Source organism: Xyrauchen texanus, chromosome 5, assembly GCF_025860055.1.
Source record: "Xyrauchen texanus isolate HMW12.3.18 chromosome 5, RBS_HiC_50CHRs, whole genome shotgun sequence".
In the NCBI taxonomy this organism is placed as follows: domain Eukaryota; kingdom Metazoa; phylum Chordata; class Actinopteri; order Cypriniformes; family Catostomidae; genus Xyrauchen; species Xyrauchen texanus.
In genome coordinates, this window is record NC_068280.1 from 1,479,602 (window position 1) to 1,504,459 (window position 24,858).

General features: G+C 40.0%; 2 protein-coding genes across 2 annotated transcripts; one reads left to right on the forward strand and one right to left on the reverse strand.

Annotated features, from left to right (window-relative positions):
- Positions 1-611: 611 nt before the first annotated feature.
- Positions 612-8,148, forward strand: LOC127644067 (B-cell receptor CD22-like). The gene is made up of 9 exons (XM_052127077.1): positions 612-666; positions 1,453-1,785; positions 1,866-2,105; positions 5,632-5,874; positions 5,965-6,064; positions 6,212-6,257; positions 6,415-6,453; positions 6,498-6,658; positions 8,082-8,148. The coding sequence occupies exons 1-9, from the start codon at positions 612-614 to the stop codon at positions 8,146-8,148; spliced, it is 1,284 nt and encodes a 427-aa protein (XP_051983037.1).
- A 6,036-nt stretch (positions 8,149-14,184) lies between these two features.
- Positions 14,185-22,977, reverse strand: LOC127643813 (tetraspanin-1-like). Its single transcript, XM_052126708.1, has 8 exons — positions 22,950-22,977; positions 17,898-17,975; positions 17,272-17,487; positions 17,099-17,173; positions 15,328-15,435; positions 15,056-15,187; positions 14,618-14,710; positions 14,185-14,487 (listed from the first exon to the last, which is right to left on the reverse strand). The coding sequence occupies exons 2-8, from the start codon at positions 17,952-17,954 to the stop codon at positions 14,437-14,439; spliced, it is 732 nt and encodes a 243-aa protein (XP_051982668.1). The 5' UTR covers positions 17,955-17,975; positions 22,950-22,977; the 3' UTR covers positions 14,185-14,436.
- Positions 22,978-24,858: the final 1,881 nt, after the last annotated feature.

Sequence of the window (24,858 nt, forward strand, 5' to 3'; positions counted from 1 at the left end):
ATTTCATTTTGGTCCTCATACAAAGCTATCGTATGACTTCAGAAGATTTTGATAATAGTACACAATTCATATGGACTACTATGGAGTCTCATCTTATGTTCTACAACATTAGCCTGTAGCCTCCTGAGAGAACCTAACCAAACCTTTTGCTAGAAAGACTTTGCCTGCACTCATTTCAATCGTCCCAGCCTTATTAGAGGCAGCAGATTACAGAAGTAGAGTAAAAAAAAAACGAGGAAGAACAAATTGAGTAATTAAAAAGAGGAAGACATGAGTCTGCATTTGCAATTAATTCTAAAAGAGGAGTTGGCTCTCATCGGCTTTCATTTGCATGTTGAAGATCAGATTCAAAAGAACATGGTAAGAGTTACACTTGCTCATGCATGAATGTTGTCTATTTACTGCTAATGATGAAGCTCCAATCACACGAGACTTGAAATGAGAAACATTATCAGTTATAACTTCTATGAATTCTCAGTGTTGTCTTGAAATGAGTTTCAGCAGTGTACACGCTACTAAAACTGAAAGATTTGATCATAGTGTGTATACTGCAATGGACAGGTGATGTTTTATGAAAAAGTCTGATTATTGTGTGTATAATATTTTTAGTGATGTCAGGGAGAATGGCTCCTCATCTTCCTCTGATCTTTCTGCTCATAATTCCAGGTAAGACATTCCTTTTTTTAACCAACACTCAAATGTTGTTTCTGCAGTCACTGAGGGAAGGAGCATTCCCACTAGCTTCCATTAGCATTCCCATTCGTCGCAATGGCTGTTGCTCGGCTGGTGCATGTAGCCTTGGAGCTGGCTATCCAGTGTTGTGCTAAATACTCATCTAATACACGTAATCACCCAATCCTATACTTAATATCTAACATTGGTTAAGAAAATATGTGCCGATTGCCGAGTATGACAGGTTAGCAGTATCTGAACTCCTTTGTTCTGTATCAGAACTCGATGCAGTAAATAGTTAGTAGTTTCATGTTTTTAAGTGTCCTCCAAAAATTGTGTTATAAAGAAATTTGTAATTAATGTGTTTGTTAAAAAACATAAGAAAACAATAGTCAGAATAGAAGGTTCCTTTTGAATGGCTGTCAAAGTGTCTTCCATCAGGGGCTACTACTGAAGCTAACCAGCCAAAACTACACGCCTTGCACTGATTAAATAAACGTGTGCATTAATAATCAATCATAAACTTGACTCTTTTTATAACAGTTAGTGTAGAATGATGCAGAACATTTTAGAAGTGCAGAGTATTCTTTATGGTTAATGTGTTCACTCTTCTGCTTTTCTCAAGGCTATTTCATCACCCTCATTTCTTATCAGCCAGTTCATCGTTTACAGAAATTCCAGTTTTGACTGCAAACATTATTTTGAGAATTTCACTGTTAAATGAACATTCATGGTCCTGTAGAACTCATAAACAGACATTTTGTGGATTTTGTGTTTCAGGGGTTTATAGTGATGGTTGGGGTGTGAGTTACAGCTCTTCATACATCTGTGCAATAAAGGGATCATCAGTGATAATGCCGTGCACTTATACATACCCTTCTGGAAATCAGGTCATGAATGTGTTCTGGACTGATGATTCAGGTTCATATCCTCAAGATCTGTCTATAGACCCTGAATACAGTCAGAGGATTCAGTATCTGGGAGATAATCTGCACAACTGCACCCTCAGACTGAATAATGTGACACAGAAGGATAAACGCATGTACTATTTCAGATTCATAACTGATAAAGATAGATGGACTGGTAAATCTGGAGTGAATCTTGATGTCACAGGTAAGTTTGTACTCCATTTCAGTGTAACGGTCAGTAAAAGTGCAATAACACATGCTGAGTCAGTGTTGTGTTGTTTATAGATCTGCGTGTGGAGTCTCCTGAGAACGTGACAGAGGGAGATACAGTCAATCTGACATGTAAAAGCACCTGTAATGTGAATAACAAAGCAACATTCATCTGGTGGAAAAACACACAGTCATTAACTGAGATGAACAATAAACTCCTCCTGCAGTCCGTCAGAAGAGAGGATGCAGGCAGATATAGCTGTGCTGTACACGGATACAATCTCACATCACCTCCTGTTTATCTCAATGTCATGTGTAAGTATATCTTAAATTCTTTGAAACATTCTTTTCAAAGCAAGCAGAGTTCTGGAATATACATGTAGTGGCTCTGTTGACTAGTTATACCTTTTAATAGTGTGCAGGAACATTCTTGTCTTGAATACAGCTTGAATGTTTCATGGCATTGATTCAACAAGGTGTTGGGAATAGTGAGCACCAAATGCACAATCTTACACTGCTTTACTAATTTACTTTAAGCAAAAAACAATTTGCACATGTGCACTCTTGCGCATTACCCCGATTTCACTTTACATGTAAACACCTTTACCACCGTTCTTACATCAAAAGCAGAGAATAATCTGATTTTACTCTCATGTAAATGCCAGATTTTTTTTAACAAGTTGCTTTTTTGGAAGTTATTTCCATATTGGTGTGCATGCCAGCATCACATAGTAGCTTTAGATTGTTCAGCTGAACACTGACTCACTGACATGAACTTGCTCAAGATGATGTGTGCTGTGTGGTATCATGTATTATCCTGCTTGAAGTTCCCCTTCTGTCACTCACTCGATGTTGTGTCAAATGTAGTGACTCGGGGGGTCGTTCTTGAGAGCCTTGCATACCTCTGAACTTGAGAAAAGGCCAATGAGAAATTGGCAGACAGAATTTGCATGTCCCGCCCCTGGACATACAAGGGGGTATAAAGGGAAGCGGGCGTGCGTCTGTCAGTCAGATTTTTCTTTTTGGTTGCAATCGACCATTGCCCCGAGAACACCGCCACCTGGCGGGATTGACCGGTACTCCCCTCCAAGGCCTGTAGGATGACGTCACTGCTGACTTCGAAAGCCTACAGCGCCACCGGACAGGCCGCCTCCGCCCTGCATGCCATGGCTCTCCTGCAGATCCACCAAGCCAAGGCACTCAAAGAACTACACCTGGGTAGTCCCGACCCCGATGTGCTGCAAGAACTGCGCTCTGCCACCGACCTCGCTCTCAGAGCCACGAAGGTCACAGCGCGGGCACTCGTGCGTGGCGATGGCCACACTCGTGGTTCAGGAACGCCACCTCTGGCTGAACATGGTCGAGATGTATGACGTTGACAAGGCATGCTTTCTCAAACCTCTGCATGGAGTTAGACTCAGTCTCAATGACAGCATGGCTCTCTTCGAGCCCGGCGCAGCGGTTCCTCTAAAACAATTCCAGAGGCTCCTAGGGCATATGGCATCCTCAGCCATGGTCGCACCGCTCGGGTTGATGCATATGAGACCGCTTCAGCACTGGCTTCAGATTCAAGTCCCGAGATGGGCATGGCACCATGGCACATACCATGTGTTAATCACCCCTTCCTGCCATCAGACTTTCAACCCTTGGACAGACCTCAGTTTTCCCCTATAGCAGGTGTCCAGATGTGTCGTGGTCACCACAGACGCCTCTCAACTGGGTTAGGGCACCGTGTGTAACTGGCACACAGCTGCTGGCTCCTGGACAGGGCCCCGGCTGCAATGGCACATCAACTGTCTAGAGTTGCTGGCTGTATTCCTTGCCCTGTGGAGGTTTCTCTTGCTGATCAGGCACTGTGACGGTAGCGTACATAAATCACCTTGGCGGATGTTTCTCGGCAAACTCAATACGACAGCGGACGCGCTGTCACGACAGGTTTCGCCCAGCAGAGAGTGAAGGCTCCACCCCCAGGTGGTCCAGCTGATTTTGGACCAGTTGGTCATGGCACAGTTGGACCTCTTTGCCTCCCAAGACAATTCCCACTGCTCCCTCTGGTAATCCCTGACAGAGGCCCCTATCAGGGCAGACGTGCTGGCACACAGCTGGCCCAGGGGGCTGTGCAAGTACACATTTCCCCCAGTGAGCCTTCTTTCACTGGTGCTGTGCAAGGTCAGGGAGGATGAGGAACAAGTCACCTTAGTGGCTCCTTACTGGCCCACTCGGACTTGGTTCTCCGATCTCACGCTCCTAGCGACAGCACCCTCCTGGCAAATTTCCCTGAGAAAGGATCTTCTTTCCCAGGGACGGGACACCCTCTGGCATCCGTGCCCAGACCTCTGGAACCTCCACGTCTGGCCCCTGGACAGGACGTGGAAGATCTGAGTGACATTTGCCTTTTCTCAAGTTCAGAGCTATGCGAGGCTCTCAAGAAAGACCCCTTGTGTCACTACATTCGACACAAAGTCTCATTCCCTCCATCAGAGAACGGAGGTTACAACAGTAACCATGACGTTTCTATTAGAAAATTGGTAGATTGTGATTCAAAGATATTGACACAATGTTGAAGATTAATATACACTCACCTAAAGGATTATTAGGAACACCATACTAATACTGTGTTTGACCCCCTTTCGCCTTCAGAACTGCCTTAATTCTACGTGGCATTGATTCAACAAGGTGCTGAAAGCATTCTTTAGAAATGTTGGCCCATATTGATAGGATAGCATCTTGCAGTTGATGGAGATTTGTGGGATGCACATCCAGGGCACGAAGCTCCCGTTCCACCACATCCCAAAGATGCTCTATTGGGTTGAGATCTGGTGACTGTGGGGGCCATTTTATACAGTGAACTCATTGTCATGTTCAAGAAACCAATTTGAAATGATTCGAGCTTTGTGACATGGTGCATTATCCTGCTGGAAGTAGCCATCAGAGGATGGGTACATGGTGGCCATAAAGGGATGGACATGGTCAGAAACAATGCTCAGGTAGGCCGTGGCATTTAAACGATGCCCAATTGGCACTAAGGGGCCTAAAGTGTGCCAAGAAAACATCCCCCACACCATTACACCACCACCACCAGCCTGCACAGTGGTAACAAGGCATGATGGATCCAAGTTCTCATTCTGTTTACGCCAAATTCTGACTCTACCATCTGAATGTCTCAACAGAAATCGAGACTCATCAGACCAGGCAACATTTTTCCAGTCTTCAACTGTCCGATTTTGGTGAGCTCTTGCAAATTGTAGCCTCTTTTTCCTATTTGTAGTGGAGATGAGTGGTACCCGGTGGGGTCTTCTGCTGTTGTAGCCCATCCGCCTCAAGGTTGTGCGTGTTGTGGCTTCACAAATGCTTTGCTGCATACCTCGGTTGTAACGAGTGGTTATTTCAGGCAAAGTTGCTCTTCTATCAGCTTGAATCAGTCGGCCCATTCTCCTCTGACCTCTAGCATCAACAAGGCATTTTCGCCCACAGGACTGGATACTGGATGTTTTTCCCTTTTCACCCCATTCTTTGTAAACCCTAGAAATGGTTGTGCGTAAAAATCCCAGTAACTGAGCAGATTGTGAAATACTCAGACCGGCCCGTCTGGCACCAACAACCATGCCACGCTCAAAATTGCTTAAATCACCTTTCTTTCCCATTCTGACATTCAGTTTGGAGTTCAGGAGATTGTCTTGACCAGGACCACACCCCTAAATGCATTGAAGCAACTGCCATGTGATTGGTTGATTAGATAATTGCATTAATGAGAAATTGAACAGGTGTTCCTAATAATCCTTTAGGTGAGTGTAAATGAAGATGTTTCCACTAATGTTAATTTTAAATATCTCACTTGCAGATCCTCCAAAGAATACTGTAATTTCCATCAGTGGATCTGTTGAAATATATTTGGGTGATTCAGTGAATCTGACCTGCATCAGTGATTCAAACCCACCTGTTGTGAACTACACCTGGTTTAAGGAGAATGAAAGCTCATCTGTTGGATCGGGACAGAATTACAGTACACTACAGAGTGGATTCTTCTACTGTGTGGCTCAGAATCAACTTGGATCTCAGAGATCAGCTGCTGTATCAGTGACAGGTAAAGATTGTATTTACACCAGATCACACCTGTATAACTTCAAATCTCTCTTCAGTTTGAGAGTTCATCTTGATGTTCTTCCTCTTTCAGTTCATCATGGATCTAGTTGGCATGTAGTGTTGGGGATCACAGTGGGATGTGGAGTATTCATCGTCATCATCATCATCATTGTCATTATTCTGTTTAAAACGTGAGTTAAAAGCTATTATCAATTATACTGTAATTAGTCATTGAATATAATGAACTTTCAGACAACTGTGGGTGGAAATGGATGCATAGTAATTAATCTTTGAAAACAGCAAAAATGACAATCATGCTTATGCAATTATTTTAACAGGAGAAAAAGCAGCAGTACAAAACCTGAAGACCTCACAGTTAAACAGGTAAATGATCTGGAACACAACTGAATTTACAGCATCTTGTGGTCTGATTTCATTTATTTATTGAATGTCTTTTGATTCATGGAAATTAATTTGGTATATTAATAGATCTATTTTGAAATTCATTATCGTAATAATGTCTAATTTTCCTTTATTTCAGGATGATCTTTACTCCAACATAACAGGGGAGGTCCAAACAGTGATGTTCATGATTCTAAGTCAACTGATTGTGATGATGCTCAGTATGCCAATGTTTCACATAAGTGGAAGACTGAATCCAGAGATATGGAGGAGATCCAGTATGCAATGGTCCAACATCACAAACACAAAGAGATGAAAAGACCAGAAGAGAATGAAAACCAGTTTGACAATGTAAGAATTCATCATTCTGATGCTGCCATGAGGTGAGAAGATTCAACTTACAGTTCACCCACATTTGCAATACTCACAAGCATGTTCCTTGAAACCTGTATGATTTTTTTTTCTATAGAACAAAAAAGAAATTTAGCAGAATTCCCAGAGTGCTTCAAAAATGAAAGAAACCTTTTGAGGTTAAAGAAAAAAGTTGTCCATATGATTTGTGTGCTATACAGTGCACCTGGAAAGTATTCACAATGCTTCCACATTTTGTTATGTTACAGCCTTATTCCAAAATTGATTATATTTATTATTTTCCTCAAAATTCTACAAACAATACCCCATAATGACAACTGTCACTATTCACTGTTGTCTGCCCTGTGTTTCTCCCTTGTCATCTGTTCCGGACTACACTTCCCATAATTCCCTGCCCTCATCACTGCCAGCTTCATTGTTCTCACCTGCGTTTAATTGAATCATTATCCTTTGTGTATTTAAGCCCTGTTGTTTGTTCATTCGTTGTCAGTTGTTAAATGTAATGTATGTCCTTGAATGTGTTCCTGCCTGTGCCCTTCGTGGAGGTTTTCCCATCGTGGATGTTTTATTTGTTCCCTGTGTCTTTTTGTTATTCACCGAGTTACCCTGTTCACCTTTTGTTTTTCCTTTAAAACTGCATTTAGATCTCACTCCTCGTCTGTCTCGTTACAGAACAACTGACCACGAATGAACAAACAACAGGGCTTAAATACACAAAGGATAATGATTCAATTAAACGCAGGTGAGAACAATGAAGCTGGCAGTGATGAGGGCAGGGAATTATGGGAAGTGTAGTCCGGGACAGATGACAAGGGAGAAACACAGGGCAGACAACAGTGAATAGTGACAACAACATGAAAGAAGTTTGTTTAAAAATGTTGCAAATTTGTTAAAAATAAAAAATGCAGAGCTTTCTTACTTATGAGTGGTGGTTAAAACCGCTACTGCATTTCTGTTCTGCTGTAGAAGGAATGTCATACACATCTGGGATGGTTTAAAAGTGAGTAAATCATCAGAGGATTTTCATTTTTGGGAGAACTATTCCTTTAAATCAGCAAAAGCGACCTCCCTACTCTAAACCTTAAACCTAAACCGAACCTTTTGGCTCACGTGTTGACTCGCGTGTTCTTCGGGTTTCATTTACATCACAACTGCAATGCTCTATCGGTTGAGCTACTGTATTGGTTATGGAATGCAAATGTTAAAACAAGTCATGCGCTATATTAGACATCGTAAGATAGCAGTGTGTGACAAACAGGGCAACAATTAAGTGTTCATGAACCTATAATCTGAAGTTTTACTCGTGATTTGTGTGAAAGTGAATAATGTAATTGTTGTTGTAGCGCGTTTTTGCAAAAACTGAGGTATAGTAACGTGTTTCTATGAGACTAGGTTGGTAACATTATTGTTTTTCTATTTTGTTTTTGTTTTTAGGCAATCAAATTTGCAAACTATGGAGGATCTCTCAGTGATATACAGCAGCGTTAAGAAACCAGTGTAAAACAACCCTGTGTACATCACTCAGGACTACTTTTTTCATTTTTATTTTGAATGTGTGTTTTGTTTGAATGATTATAACATGTATTTACTGAATAGATATTCATTTTTAAATGTATTGAAAGATAAACTAACATGAACAATCTGTTGGCAATGTTATGCTGTTAAATTGCAGTGTAATTAATGGTAAGAGCCGGCTGAAGAGAATAGTGGGAAATTAATGTGCATGTCATAATTTATTGTAAATATTCTGATTACCTTTCAGACTAAAGATGTGATGGGAACATGTACCTTAATTAGAAAACAGTTGGGCATTGAATGAATTTAACATTGATTTTGAAAATGAATCACTAAGTTGAATACATCTGTGTGGGCCGAAACCAGTAAATACTTTGTCACATGCATGTGTATTAAGAAATGATGAAATAGATTGATTTTGTTTGACTGTGATAAAACGTGCTGGTTACTTTCATAACCTCTGTTCCCTGATGGAGGGAACAAGATGTTGTATCGATGTAGGGACACTAGGGGTCGCTCTTGAGAGCCCCGAAACACCTCTGATCTTTGAGAAAAGGCCAATACTCCCCCGGACAGACCAGTTTAAAAGGAGTTGGCTTGCAACCACTCATTCAGGTTTTGTGCTGAGGAGCCGAGACAAGGTCTCGGCCATTTCAGTGGGTAGTTCATTGTTTTAGCAGGAGGGACATAACGTCTTATTCCCTCCATCAGGGAACGGAGGTTATGAAAGTAACCAGGACGTTCCTTATCTGTCACTCACTCAACGTTGTGTCAATTTAGTGACATTAGGGGTCCCTGTACAAAATGCCACAACTAGCTAAATTGTGTTACTTGGACTGGCGGTGCGAGACGGGCAGACCTTTGTGTGCCTCGTTGCCAGCGCACCAGGCCATCACATAACCTCCCCCAACACCTTTCAAGCATCATATGGTCCCCTGCACCTCGGGTACATGTCGACTGGCTAGAAATAGGGACCGGCTGGCCCAGCCACAGCCTCTTCTACTTTTTTCTCCCCAAAAGGAACAAAATCATTCAGCTGGGGGCCATATAGGGTCTGCGTCGGGGGTGTCCAACTCTGAGAACACTGCAGAGACCACACAGAGAATTGAGTGGTATCATGGTCTTACTGAGTCTTACCGAGTCATACCGTGTCTTGCCCCAGGGTAGGACCTACCATGGGACTTGCCTCCAGAGCACCATACCTGCCATAAAAGAACACTGCCCACCGGTCATGAAAACGATGGCCGTGGACACTGAATATGTGACCAAGGAAGTGAGAAAACTATGTGCAACTATGTTAAATGTGGCTGCAGTCCCTTGGGCATGCAGCGAATAAAAAGAAAAGGCCAACAAGGATTTTCTTCCCGGCCCTCCACCAGAAGATGGAGAGGTCTTCTTACCAGCTCTTGTATAGTGGGTCAACGACTCACTGGGTCGCCCGTCTCAGGGGCGCTTTGAAGCCTTCCTTGGGATCTTAGTGGCTGGACGTGAGATGGGTGGTATCTACTTCCTGTGGGTGGCTCCACACCAGGTTCGGCCTACTGGGGCAGGCTGTGGCAGAGCCGGTGTTGCTGCTGCTGGGGGACGCCCTTGGCAAGGAGCAGACTGGGGCGGGACCTTGATCCGTGCCGAAGCAGGATGCGCTGAATAGCCTCTGTTTGCTGCTTAACTGTTCAACTGTGTCGCAGAATAGGCCAACCTGGGAGCTTGGGGCATCAAGGAACCGTGCCTTGTCAGCCACCCTCATCTCGAACAAGTAGCGCTCCTGGACCACCAAGGTGGACATCGCCTGCCCGAGAGTCCGCACCGGGACCTTCGTCACCCGCAGGGTGGGATCGGCGCAAAGCTCCTGTATCAATCTTGGGTAAGAACTACCCTCTTGAAGTTCTCTCAGCGCCTTGGCTTGGTGCACTTGCAGGAGAGCCGTGGCCTGCTGGGCAATGTAGGCCTTAGTCACCAGTGACAACGTAAATCTACAGGCCTTTGATGGGAGTCTCAGATGGTTTTGGGTGGAGCCCCATTGAGTCCGTGACATCAGACTGAACCAGCCCGCACTCAGATGCTGCAATCAAAAACTCATCCGCGTCGCGAGCCGCAATTGAGATTGCGAACTTGCCCTGAGATGATCCGGCGGTCCCATCACAGAACTTGCTGGGACAAATGAGCATGCTGGGGAATGGGTGGTCTGTGGGTGACTACCTGGCAGAGCAGCTCCCATTGAAATCCCCAAGTCGCTCCCAGTGCTAATCGACGCGTCCTCAAAACCCGTAGGTAGAAGGACCATGGCGGGGAGCTGCTGGGGTGGCTTTCCTTTTGAGGAAATCCCCGACTGCATCATTGCCATAATCATGCTCTCGCAGTGAGGACATGACCCATCCACAAACACTGTCCCCACGTGACTCAGCACGTGAGTCAGCGATCACAGCCGTGGGAAGCGGAGAAGTAATGATCGCAACCAGGAAATATACACATACACATATGTACATATACACTTTAAAAAGACGCCCTCCATGAGTCCTACTCTTTTAGAAGGAAATATATTCTTTTAGGCTGCTGAAGCACCCAGGGGCGTTCTCTGCACTCAACTGATGCAAGAGGTGGAGAAGCCGCTGTAATGCGCCATAAATCCAACAGCTTTTATAGAGGTGAATGGATAGGTGGGGAATTCAGCTTGCTGAAAAAAAACCACTCAGCTCTGAAGAAAAACCTGAATGAGTGGTTGCAAGCCAGCTCCTTTTATACAGTATGTCCGGGGGAGTGACATGCGAATTCCACTCGGCAATTCCCATTGGCCTTTCCTCAAAGATCAGAGGTGTTTGGGGCTCCAGAGGGCAACCCCTAGTGTCATTACATCGACACAACGTCAAGTGAGTGACAGAAGGGGAACAATGCTTTAAGAAACATTAGATAGGAAATAATTTTGATCAGCGTTGTACAAAATATATGTTGACTAAGACAGAGACATGACGCCCTGCACAGTAGTTTAATACGTGGGTGACATATAAGATTCCAGCTCTGGTTATACTACTACAAAAAAAAAAAGCTTTGTGCCGTGTAAGTGTGCAAGTGAGAAGTGTTTTTACAATCAGTCATTTAATGAACAACAAACTGCCAGAATGAATAAAGCCCTACTGAGTTTGTTTGTTATAAGTGTAAATATATTTTTTCAATGTATGTTGCTAATATATTCAATATAATGTTCTACCCTGGCAACATGTGAGTCCCCATCAGTGTTGGCACCAGGATGAATTACTTGGGGGAGCATTTGAAATTTTAGGGGGACACACATTCACTTTAACATAACTCTAAAATGACCGGTGCTCTTTAGAGATGTCATCATTATACCGGTTAATCATGAACCGCGGCAACTGTGGCAAAAATACCATATATGTAATATATAAATGTATAATATAAAGGAGTTTTTCGTTGAGAGCCTAAAATTGAAGATCTCTTGTGCTTGTGCCTTGCTGGTTACTGGCTGAATGTGAAACTTGTGGTATTTTAGTGTGTTGGCAGCGCTGTGCATTTACATTTAGCTACTTTCAGCATGATAAACTTTGAGAAGTTGTGTCTCTATTCCTCCTCATTATGTAAAGCATTGCTTGTGTTCAAATTAAATGCACTGAACAGTCACTTTATGTTCCTGTTATTATACATAGTCCACATGTTTATGTGTGAGATGTCGTGGACAAATTAAAGAACAGTATTTTTGTGGAGTGTGTTGCTGATGTTTTGTTGGGTTTTCTGACAGACATGGAATTTCTTTATTAAACTGTTGCAGAAAAAAAACCTGTAAAGTAGGCCGACGTGTTTGTGCACTTCTATTCACCTAAAATAGACTTCTGAAGCGACTCCAAGCTATATTCTGCACCCGGGATGCAAATAAACGGTTTTGGCCTATGTTGGAGTGCCCACTGCTGCCATGTGTGATGCCTGTACCGCATGTGCCAGGATGCTTTGGTCAAAGCAAAGTTTTTATTTTCTATTAAACTAATAATAATCTTTTTCATCCTAGCTTTAATCGCGTGCTATAGCAGGGTCCGCTTCAAGTATATTTGATTTGGCGGAGTTTTATGCCGGATGCAACCCCCAGTGGCTGGGGGACAATCACTCACACATACGGGCAATTTAGGGTCTCCAATTCACTTAACCTGCATATGTTTGGACCTGTGTGGGAAACCGGAGCGCCCGGAGGAAACCCACACAAACATGGGGAGAACATGCAAACTCCACACAGAAAGGCTCTGGGTGAGCCGGGACACGAACCCAGGACCTTCTTGCTTTGAGCCACCGTGCAGCCAAACTAATAATGATCTATTTTACAGATTTATACATCGTCTACAGTAATATATGCACATATTGTGTCTATTAAGCATAATAAACTGATGTGAAAGGTATACAGTTTTGTCAAATTTAACAAATGTGGGTTTTGCAGGTCAGATAACTATCCAATGTGTAGAATTTTATTTCAGGTTGCATACCATAAAATAGGTCAAAATGACCACAAACATCACGAGGTGGTCAAATGTCTTCAGGGATTTTGAAAACTCTGAAACATGTGGCGTACATATTTATGTGTAATTCTAATAAATTTAGGAAAAATACGTTTTTCTCAAAAGTTTTGCATATTTTTAAGAGATTGCAAAGATGCTGTGGGGTCAGTTTGACACGAAACATAACAGGAGGGTTATTTTATTTTTTATTTTCATCAGTTTTAAAGACATGTTCACATAATCCTGTGTTCAAAACTTCACTTCTCTACAAGACAGAGGATGTATGCGTAAGCAGTTTTAAAGTAACACAACAACAACAAAAAGCACCATATTTCAAGTTGTGCTGATCGTACGGGTCAGCTCTTTGTTTGCTTTGGAGGCCACTCGAAAGTTCTGGCCATCTCCAACATAATCAATTCACATTGGATTGTTGGCGCCATTGCGCTTACAATTTGCAAGGTGTGCAGTGTCCCATAGGGGCATGGCTTCCACCTGGGCTTAGGTGAATGGTGTGTCCTTACTGGATATTTGTCTGGCAGCAAGCTAAGCATCCCTTAACACTTTTGCCAGGTTCTGTAACTTGGACTTTCCCTTTCCCTTTTACCAGGTATTGGGTGGATAATTACACATAAGTATGTGTTTGTATGCATCTCTCTGTAATACAATAATTCTGTGTGAGAAACAGCCTTGATATTTACTGAAAACGCTCAGGACTGTAACCCAGTTTCCCTGAAAGGAGGGAAAGAGACATGGTGTCAGTTGCTTATACGCTATGGGGAGCTCCTCTCAGGAGTGACAATCTCATGGCAATCTATTGGAGGATTGTGATAGATGCTTTGAAGCAGAAGCACAATGGCATATCATCAGGATTTTCAACGGAAGGGAGGAGAGCATCTCTCGGTCCCTTTTACAGTGATAAATCAGTAGTGTCGCAAGCATTGGCAACATCTTGCTTCGGTCACTTCGACGCTGTGTCAGTTGCTGACGTTATGGGGATATATATATATATATATATGTCCTTCAAAGCAAACAAAGAGCTGACTCGTACGATCAGCGTACAGTATCCTTACAGGGCAGACCATATGCCATTTATGTGCCTCGTCTGACTCGAAGGGAGAAAGAGAAAAGCTTCAAGTTTCCACCTGAGCCCTAAAGGGTGTGGTCAAAATGTGACGTCTATGTTTTAATGTGTTATTTATTTAGGTCTGGATTTTAAGACATAAACACGTCTTCTTAGGTGCATTGATACATGGGTAGAGATGAGGTTCATGTTCAGTAACTTGGTGTGTTAATTCCAGGTGCAGTCCGTCAGTTGAAGGCATGGACACAGTGATTATTGAGTCTGATTAAATGTCATAACAGCAAGTTAGAAAAAGGACACTGTTATTTTATCGTACCCAGACATACAGATATTGAAAGGAATCAGATTTATTTTTAAACAGAATGCTCATATATACACATACATTAATAAATAATCATTTGAACTCTATTCTAATGTTAAAAAGTATTTCTGTGATTCCCAGAGCTGTTTCTACATGTTATTAGCTTTTTAGCTTCATATGTTGCACTGCAGTTAAGCACAACTCTTGCTAAACATTCTTGAACATAAAAAGTAAAATAATAATTTTAAAGACACAATGTTTTTTGTGCAAACGGCTTTTGTCTTCATTCTGCAGCCGAAATAGTATTTCCATTATAATTCATATTAATGTTGATTCAAGCCGCATCATGAGTAAACTTTGATGTCGACATTAGCGTCTGCTGCTGCTTTCAGTCTTTAATCATTTTCCTACATTCTTGTAGAGGACCATAGAAACAATCATTGCTGCGATCTGTGAGGATAAAACAGTGCGTATAAATATTAAATGTATTATGCATAATATGTTTTATTGATTATTCAGTATTGCTATACATGCACAAACATTCTTCTTTATATTTTAGGTGAAATTGAGAATGAAATACCTCTAAAGCGGCAATTCCAATGGCCACGCCTGCCAGCAAAATAGCATTTTCCTCAACCAGAGTCACTAAAGCATTGAAACAGCCCACTGTGTTCTACAATAAAAGCAAAATCCCACACGGAGTGATGAACACTGATACATGAACATTGTCATATATGCAATGACCTTAAATCGAAATGAATCTGGCTCTGTGTGTGTGTGTGTGTGTGTGTGTGTGTGTGTGTGTGTGTGTGTGTGTTACCTTTTATAATGTATATACATGAAAAGTCTTTGTGCACGGATGTTATTTTAGATGAGCTTTGATGAGGACTAAATTCTACATTTGAATGGATGTTTATGAATGCTAATAGCACCATTTTATATACTCTATGTGCTTATTTTAGAGGCAGTATGTTTCAACATGGATTAAGGCGATAGTAAGAGGGTTTTTTTAACCTACCGACATTTCCGCTGCATTTTCAACACAGCGAGTAATATTCCTGTAGCAGCAAGTCTCTGGATATAGTGATGATGTACTAACAAACAGAGAGCCCGTGAAATCAGTGTAGTTGTTATATCCACAGCACTCCAGCTAGAAGAAAACATAAGAACACATTACAAGAGAATTATGAGTCAACTGAATGTCAGAATACATAGCTAAAAAAAACAAATTACAAACTGCTATTAATAATACTATTGTGTCAATGAATGGCCTTATTGCTGGTGCTGTACCTCATTCATAGTGTTATTCCAGACGCCAGTGAAACTCTCATCTTTCCCATAATTAGCCTTGATGCTCTTAGCAACATTCTCTCCAAGTTCCTGCAGTAATTTCTGGGCCTAGAATGGGGAGACGATAAAATTCACTCTCAGCATCTGTTATTTTAAAAGGTTAAACTCGTATATGGGTAATACATTTATTTTTGTACTGATGGAATAAAGTAATATTGGAAATGTCATTTGCTACAGTACTACTCATGGGTCACAACACTTCGAGGTCACTGCCTCCCAAGACTCAAGTTATTATTATTATTATTTATTTTCATTTCTAGATAACAGTGTATACAGTATTTGCTCGTGAATATAATACTTTAGATATGGGTGAATGAAGTGAGGCTCATTTTTATGTGGATCTATTATTTTAATAATATGTTCAATGTTATTTTTAATGTTTTTTTTATTTTTTTTATGTATAACGGTGTAAGCATCTGAGAAAAAATCTTGAAATATAACATTCTTGAAAGTAGAAATGTTGACAAATATTTTGACATTTTATAGGGACATTACAAAAATTAAATGTATTAATATTTGAAAAACACGTGTCCACCAAATCAAACTCATGAGGTGAAACCAACATGCCGGTAGCCATTCTGTTGCCATGTGACCAAAAAACAAACAAACAAACAAACAAACAAACATAATTATTTATTTTTAAATATTTTTTTATGAAAAGCCACACTTTGACACCAGGTGAAATTAAGTAATCCTAAAAAACATATTGATATTTGTGATTAAAATATTTTTTTAATTAATGATTAAGTTGTGCACACTTATGCCAAGTTTACGCGACACGATTTTAAGTCCGATTTTCGCTCGCCGACAGTTTTGTGGAGATCGCTGAAAAAGCCTGAAATTGTGGGCAAATCGGGGCTCGCTCCCGTGAGCGACGATCGCACTGTGTGAACTATCAAAGACGCGATCGCTGACATGTTGCCGAGGCATCGCCGATGTCAGAGAGATATCTAGCATGTTAAATATCTGGACCCGTCTGCGACTCCAAATCGTGCAGTGTGAAATATGTTTTGACTGAATACAACTGCAGCGTTGAGCTACAGCCAATGAGAGAGCAAGAAACGGGCGGGATGTTTCAGTGGGAGGAGTCCTGATGTACCTGAAACAGAACATCAACTAGCGGCTGCGGTATCAAGAAAGTCTCATTGGACCAAAGAAATGGAGGAAAGATTAGTGGAACATTGGCAGGAGCACCAGCGCCTATTTGATGTTTCCTCTGAACTGTCCCACAACCAGGTGGAGAAAGAGACGACATGGAGAGAAATGGACAATTCGTCAATAGTGAAATGTCTTGTAATGTGTTCATCCCTGTCGCTGATTCATCGTGTTATTTGAAAATGCCATGACTTCAGTGACAAGACCGACAGTTGTGTGATATGAACGGTACCACGATCCGACATCTTTGAAAGTCGTGTAGTGTGTAGGAGGCATTAAGTGAATTCAAGGGGCTAAGAAAGTGTTTATATACATTTTACTTTATGGTCACTTAAAATTTTAGAAGTAATTTATGATTTTCATTTCATTGTTAGATTTGTTTTTATTTATTTATTATGTATAAGTGAAATTAAAGTTAGATGAGTGTATCTGTGGGGTAAAACAAGTCAAATCTTTAAAGGTTATGTCAGCACTAACAGTCATAAACATTCACGGGTCAAAGGTCGTGGCAAACCCTGTCATTAGTTTCTATGGAGCAGTGCAACGGTTAACTCACCACAGGCTGAAAGACGAAGAGTACTATAGCTGCTGCCACCTCTACGATGAAAATGATGAGCACGATGATGAAGAACTGGGAACAAGGTTGACAGATTAACCCTTAATGTCTCTGTCTATGACTTTGATTTTTAAACAGAAATGTACAAAGATAAAGGAAAAGGTGAAACTCACAGAGAGGAGCATACACCTGTTCTCCTGAATCGCTCCACAACATCCCAGGAAACCCACGAGAGCCAGGAACGAGCCCACTCCGATCAACACGTAGCCGATGTTGGCCAGCTGTGCCAGCTCAGGAGGGGCATCTTCAATTTGGTCTAAAAATCCCAGAAGGGACACTTGGTCGACAGTCACCCAGATTCCTACCGCCAACACCGCAGCACCTGCCAACTGCAATGAGGAAGAGAAATCAATTTATTTAAGTTTGGTCATTAAATTTGCTCGTTAAATATTCAGACTCACTTTCACAAAACACGGCCGGTCTGATTGAAGTTTCTTTGAATATTTACCATGTCTGATAAGAGTAATCTTAATACAGATTGGAGTAATTCAATAATTATGTGTCATATGACTACACTTGAACTTACAGAGTGTTTACGTCATGCCGTTACGCCATCATTAAAAGAGTCGGACTTGTTAAAGACATTTACGGGTTTGTGGAACTCATAATTACTCGACTTGAACATCACGACATCAGAACCAAAACTATCAGCAGTTTAATCCCGACATACTGATTATTTTTTTATTGTCACGGGGAGTCAAATTTAAAACCTTAAAAAAGCACAAATGGTTTTACTTACAAAGATGACACCATTGAAGATGAACATCATGGTTTTGAGAAAACCTTTGCAGCACATTTTGGCCGATTTCCTTTATTTCTGAAAAGAGAAACAAAAAGCATTTATAAAAGAACTTAAGAGGAACATTTAAGCTCATGTGAAAGCATTTGTGGCACAATGTTGATTACTACAGGAAAAACACAATTCAACCTTGTCTTTAACCCTAATTTTTGACCGAAATACATTTTTAAAATTGAATAAAAATTGTTTAGTTTATCTGAGAAGTACAAATCTTGGTGACTTTTCCTCCATTTGCCATCTGAATTAAAAAAAAATGTGATTAGAAGTATATAAAAGTGACACCTTTGGTATTCACGGTCAAAATTGATAGAACATTCTACAGCCTCATTTGGCCATTGTTGGGACTACAAGTCGTCTGTTGTTTTCCTGCAATCCGACACACACACACACACACGCACGCACACACACTCACACGCTAACACACACACATACACACTCGCTAACACACACACACGCACGCACACACTCACACACACTCACACACACATGCACGCACACGCACTCACACACACTCACACACACTCACACACACATGCACGCACACGCACTCACACACTAACACACACACATACACACACACACACACACACACACACACACTCGCTAACACACACACACACACACACACTCACGCACACACTCACGCACACACTCACTCACACACACACTCAGTCATACACACACTCACTCTCTTACACACACACACTCAGTCACACACACACACACTCGCTCACACTCACTCTCACACACACTCTAACACACACAAACACACATATATTTGCAAAATACATTTTTATTATATAAAGTTGTGCAAAATGTTTATTCTGATTCTTCTATTTTATTCTCTAATTTTCTTAATTTTACAGTTCATTTCTGTTTCTTGAAGAAATTTACATGTAAATAAGATCAACATAGTATAAAATAAAAAAGAAATGCATAATTATATTGTTCTTATTTCAGGGAAGATTTCTTTTATCATTATCATTGTAAGAAAAGTCTCACACATCTAAAACCTTCGGGTCAAACATGAGCACGAATAAAAGAGACACTTCCAATGCAAGTCAATGGGGTTTCATCTGAAACATTAAAATACTGTTCACAAGTATAGACACATGAACAATATGTGTGTTAACATGATAACTGTCATTAAATCATGCACTGACCGCATCTGTGGACAGTTACTGTATTTCCAATTTTACAATTTTGTTGCCATGACGACACAAAACGACTATAAAAACAACATTACAGTTCAAATAATACTTCACATTTCTGACTTTAAACCCTCCCAAAAATTGGCCCCCATGGACTTCCTTTGTAAGTGTCTATAATAATGTTCACAATGCAAAATAAAATGTATTTATTTGTGGTGAAATGTGACCTGTGATCTTTTTATAAGATTTACCCATAAAATCAGTTGCAAATGGTCATAAATAAGTATGTAAAGTGCAGTACATGATGACGTCCGGAGGATAATTATAACTCAATATCAACAGCTGTAAACACACCATCCTTAAATTCCATCAGATAAAGTGTGAAGGATAATCTTATCGCTTCAGGAGACTTTGCCACTGTAGTAGATTAGGGAGAAGCTGAAGTCACTTCTGAAACATCATTTAAAAGTGCCCTAAATAGATCCCAAATTCTCAGTTTATTAATTGTTTCTAACTGTTAGCTCTTATGTTGAGAGAATAGGGTTTCTCTTTTCGATGAAAAATAAAATGTTTTTTATGCCTGACCGTTCCTTAATAACTGGTGTATGTTTGTATGCGACCCAGCTGAGCTGTTTCCTCACTGGCTGGATGAGGTCATCACCGCTGGGCTGTAAGGAAGTTTTCTGGGAAAATACTTTGGCAAGTTTCATCTGGATTTGTTTTATTTAGTAAGACAGTGATTGATAGAGGGAAGAAGAAATAAAGAAACAGACTTTTCAATCTCCTGGGCTGAACTTCTGATAATCTGTAACTAAAGATAAATGGCCACCTGCTCTGCTTCCCAGTGTGCTTTCATAAGCGCTCTGGTGTGTCTAATTACGTGAGCAAATAGTACTGACTGTCTCTTTCCATAGTTTCCACTTGGTTAAAGCCTGCTTACCATCTCCCTCTTCTTTAATAACTGATATCGTACGCTCTTCTTTAATTACTGATATCGTACGCTCTTCTTTAATTACTGATATCGTACGCTCTTCTTTAATAACTGATATCGTACGCTCTTCTTTAATTACTGATATTGTACGCTCTTCTTTAATTACTGATATCGTACGCTCTTCTTTAATTACTGATATCGTACGCTCTTCTTTAATTACTGATATCGATACGCTCTTCTTTAATAACTGATATCGTGCGCTCTTCTTTAATAACTGATATCGATGCGCTCTTCTTTAATTACTGATATCGTACGCTCTTCTTTAATAACTGATATCGATGCGCTCTTCTTTAATTACTGATATCGATGACGCTCTTCTTTAATTACTGATATCGTGCGCTCTTCTTTAATTACTGATATCGTACGCTCTTCTTTAATAACTGATATCGTACGCTCTTCTTTAATTACTGATATCGTACGCTCTTCTTTAATAACTGATATCGTATGCTCTTCTTTAATAACTGATATCGTACGCTCTTCTTTAATTACTGATATCGTACGCTCTTCTTTAATAACTGATATCGTACGCTCTTCTTTAATTACTGATATCGTGACGCTCTTCTTTAATTACTGATATCGTACGCTCTTCTTTAATTACTGATATCGTACGCTCTTCTTTAATAACTGATATCGTACGCTCTTCTTTAATAACTGATATCGTACGCTCTTCTTTAATAACTGATATCGTGCGCTCTTCTTTAATTACTGATATCGTACGCTCTTCTTTAATAACTGATATCGTGCGCTCTTCTTTAATTACTGATATACGTACGCTCTTCTTTAATAACTGATATCGTGCGCTCTTCTTTAATAACTGATATCAGTACGCTCTTCTTTAATTACTGATATCGTACGCTCTTCTTTAATAACTGATATCGTACGCTCTTCTTTAATTACTGATATCGATGCGCTCTTCTTTAATTACTGATATCGTACGCTCTTCTTTAATAACTGATATCGTACGCTCTTCTTTAATTACTGATATCGTACGCTCTTCTTTAATTACTGATATCGTACGCTCTTCTTTAATTACTGATATCGTACGCTCTTCTTTAATTACTGATATCGTACGCTCTTCTTTAATTACTGATATCGTACGCTCTTCTTTAATAACTGATATCGTACGCTCTTCTTTAATTACTGATATCGTACGCTCTTCTTTAATAACTGATATCGTACGCTCTTCTTTAATAACTGATATCGTACGCTCTTCTTTAATTACTGATATCGTACGCTCTTCTTTAATAACTGATATCGTACGCTCTTCTTTAATTACTGATATCGTACGCTCTTCTTTAATAACTGATATCGTACGCTCTTCTTTAATTACTGATATCGTACGCTCTTCTTTAATTACTGATATCGTACGCTCTTCTTTAATTACTGATATCGTAGGCTCTTCTTTAATTACTGATATCAGTACGCTCTTCTTTAATTACTGATATCGTGCGCTCTTCTTTAATTACTGATATCGTACGCTCTTCTTTAATTACTGATATCGTACGCTCTTCTTTAATTACTGATATCGTACGCTCTTCTTTAATTACTGATATCGTACGCTCTTCTTTAATTACTGATATCGTAGGCTCTTCTTTAATTACTGATATCGTACGCTCTTCTTTAATTACTGATATCGTACGCTCTTCTTTAATTACTGATATCGTACGCTCTTCTTTAATAACTGATATCGTACGCTCTTCTTTAATAACTGATATCGTACGCTCTTCTTTAATTACTGATATCGTACGCTCTTCTTTAATTACTGATATCGTACGCTCTTCTTTAATTACTGATATCGATACGCTCTTCTTTAATAACTGATATCGTACGCTCTTCTTTAATAACTGATATCGTACGCTCTTCTTTAATTACTGATATCGTACGCTCTTCTTTAATTACTGATATTGTACGCTCTTCTTTAATAACTGATATCGTACGCTCTTCTTTAATAACTGATATCGTACGCTCTTCTTTAATAACTGATATCGTACGCTGATATCTTCTTCTGCACTCACTCTTGTTCTCCCATGAGTTCGCACAACATCAAAGGGGTCTCAAGCCTTTAGACATGCAGCTCCTTATTCATAGAACTCATTGTCACAGGATGTGTGAAACAGTGAAAGTCTTCTGGTTTTTAAATCTCGTCTGGAGACCCATCTTTTTATACAGAATTTATGCGATTGCTTTTGTTTTGTATTATGTCTGTTCAGGCTGAAATAATGATTAATTGTTGTTTAATGTTATTGTTTTGTTGTAAGGTGTCCTTGAGTGTCATGTAAGGTGCCTATAAATAAAATGTATAATAATAATAAAGATGATTAATAGATATCTTTAGTATAAAAGTATTATTATAAGTTTATGTAAGTAAAGATTTACACTTTTCATTTATGGCTAAGGTTAGTGTTATACTGATACTTGACAGAATAGTTTTCTCCAATGTGATCTTTTAGTTACTGGACACATATAATGTTTATTTGAATAGTTCATTGTTAATTCAAGATATAATATATATATAATATTATTGTAATTATTTGCAGCATGTATTAGTCTTGGTTAATGTTCATTTATAAAAATAGACTTGTAGACTTCATTGTTTGTTCATGTCAGTTCATATTGACTTATATTTATGTATATTAACATATTAATAAAGACATACAGTATGTAGAAATTAACTTTAAACCAGATTAATAAATGCTGTAAAAGTACGAGGCTATTAATTGTTAGTTTTTGTTAACTAATGGTAACTAAATAAAACCTTGTACAATTTTACTGAAACTTTCCACTAACAGAACATTTAGTAAAAATCTCAAAATATCCATCAAATCATGAATGGTTACACAAACGTCTTACCTGATTACGAGATGAATGATGCTCTCAGGTGTGTAGAACTGTATCTGCAGCAACAGACAACTCCACATTTAAATATGTGCTGGGGCGGAGCTTAATCATAAACACGGGTCAGTTTTTCCAGAGACTCTTCCTTATGGACAAAGTTCAACTTTAATGGCAAAAGGGATTTCATCATAAATCAGCTGATCATACAGTCATTGTTAGCTTGCTTTTTATATACACTGTACAGTTAAATATAGAAAATAGAAAATATAAACAATATTTGATAAATATGTATGTATATACACAATGAGCCAAAATATTATGACCACTCACAAGTGATGCAAATAACGTTGATCATCAAACCACAAACAAGAGACAGGGTGTTGGGCGCCCAAGGCTCATCGATGTGCGAGGGCAACAAAGGCTATCCAGTCTGGTCTGAACCAACAGAAGGTCTACTGTGGCACGAGTCACTGAAAATGTATTATGGGAGCGATGTGTCACGACACACAGTGCATCGTATCCTGCTGCATATGGGGCTGCATAGCCACAGATCGGTCAGAGTGCCCATGATGACCCCTGTCCACCGTTGAAAGTGCCTACAATGGTCGCGCTACCTTGGAGCAGTGGAAGAAGGTCACCTAGTCCATTGAGTCCTGTTTTCTTTTACATCAAATGGACGGCCGTGTACGTGTGCAGAGTTTACCTGGGGAAGTGATGTCACCAGGATGCACTGTGGGAAGATGACAAGCCGGTGGAGGGAGTGTGATGATCTGGGTAATGTTCTGCTGGGAATCCTCCACCCTCCTGGGTGCAGCAACTCATGTGGACGACAAGTGCCACCTACCTAAACATCTTTGCAGACCAGGTACACCCCTTCATGGCAATGTTATCCCCTGATGGCAGTGGCCTTCAAAGGTGTTGCCCGTGCCTCACAATTCCCCAGATCTCAATCCGATTGAGCATCTGTGGGATGGTCTGGACAAACAAGTCCGATTCAAGGTGGCTCCACCTCACAACTTACAGGACTTGAAGGATCTGTTGCTGATGTCTTGGTGCCAGATACGCACAGGACACCTTCAGGGGGCATCGGCGGGTCGGTGCTGTTTTGGCAGCATATGAAGGACCAACATCATATTAGGCATGTGTTTATAATGTTTTGGCTCATCAGTGTATGTGTCTGTGTGTGTGTGTGTGTTATATATATATATATATATATATATATATATATATATATATATATATATATATATATATAAACACTTTGTGTTTATGTTTTCCTTCATATCCACAACAATATAATAATTAAACTCCCTACCCAATCATGTTTCATAATCTTTTAGATCTATTACATCAGATGAATTTTGTATCATCTACCACATGTTGCCATAAATCCAAAAAGAAGGTCAAAGTGAATTGAAAGTTAGACAAAGTCCACAGTCAGTTTACTCAACTGTCTAAAATTGGTTTCCTTTCTCCCACAAAAACGTGAATGAGTTCTTTGGCCTGTAAATCGCAGGATCCCTTGAGTAAATTCAAAGTTTTGTCCTTCCTCACTAACACTCACTGATCTGTGCTTGGAAATAAATCAGAGCGTGTGGGAAGAAAATGACACTGTACTATAATAAACATATTTGTGAACACTTAACACCATGACAGCTAAACCCAACCCATCCTCAATAACAGCAAAGACATAACAACCAGACAAATGTATGGTCACAATGATTTACTTTAGAAAATGACATAAAGCACTATAAAAGTATTCCAAACGGCTGCATTTAAAGCTTACATTTAGACATGTTTCTCACACAAAACGATAACGGTATCGGATTAACCGGAATACAGTGCACACATATTGGACTACTTTTTTACTTAGCCTTGGGTAAAGTATTGAAATCCTCTGAAATGAGTCAAATTCAGCATCGGA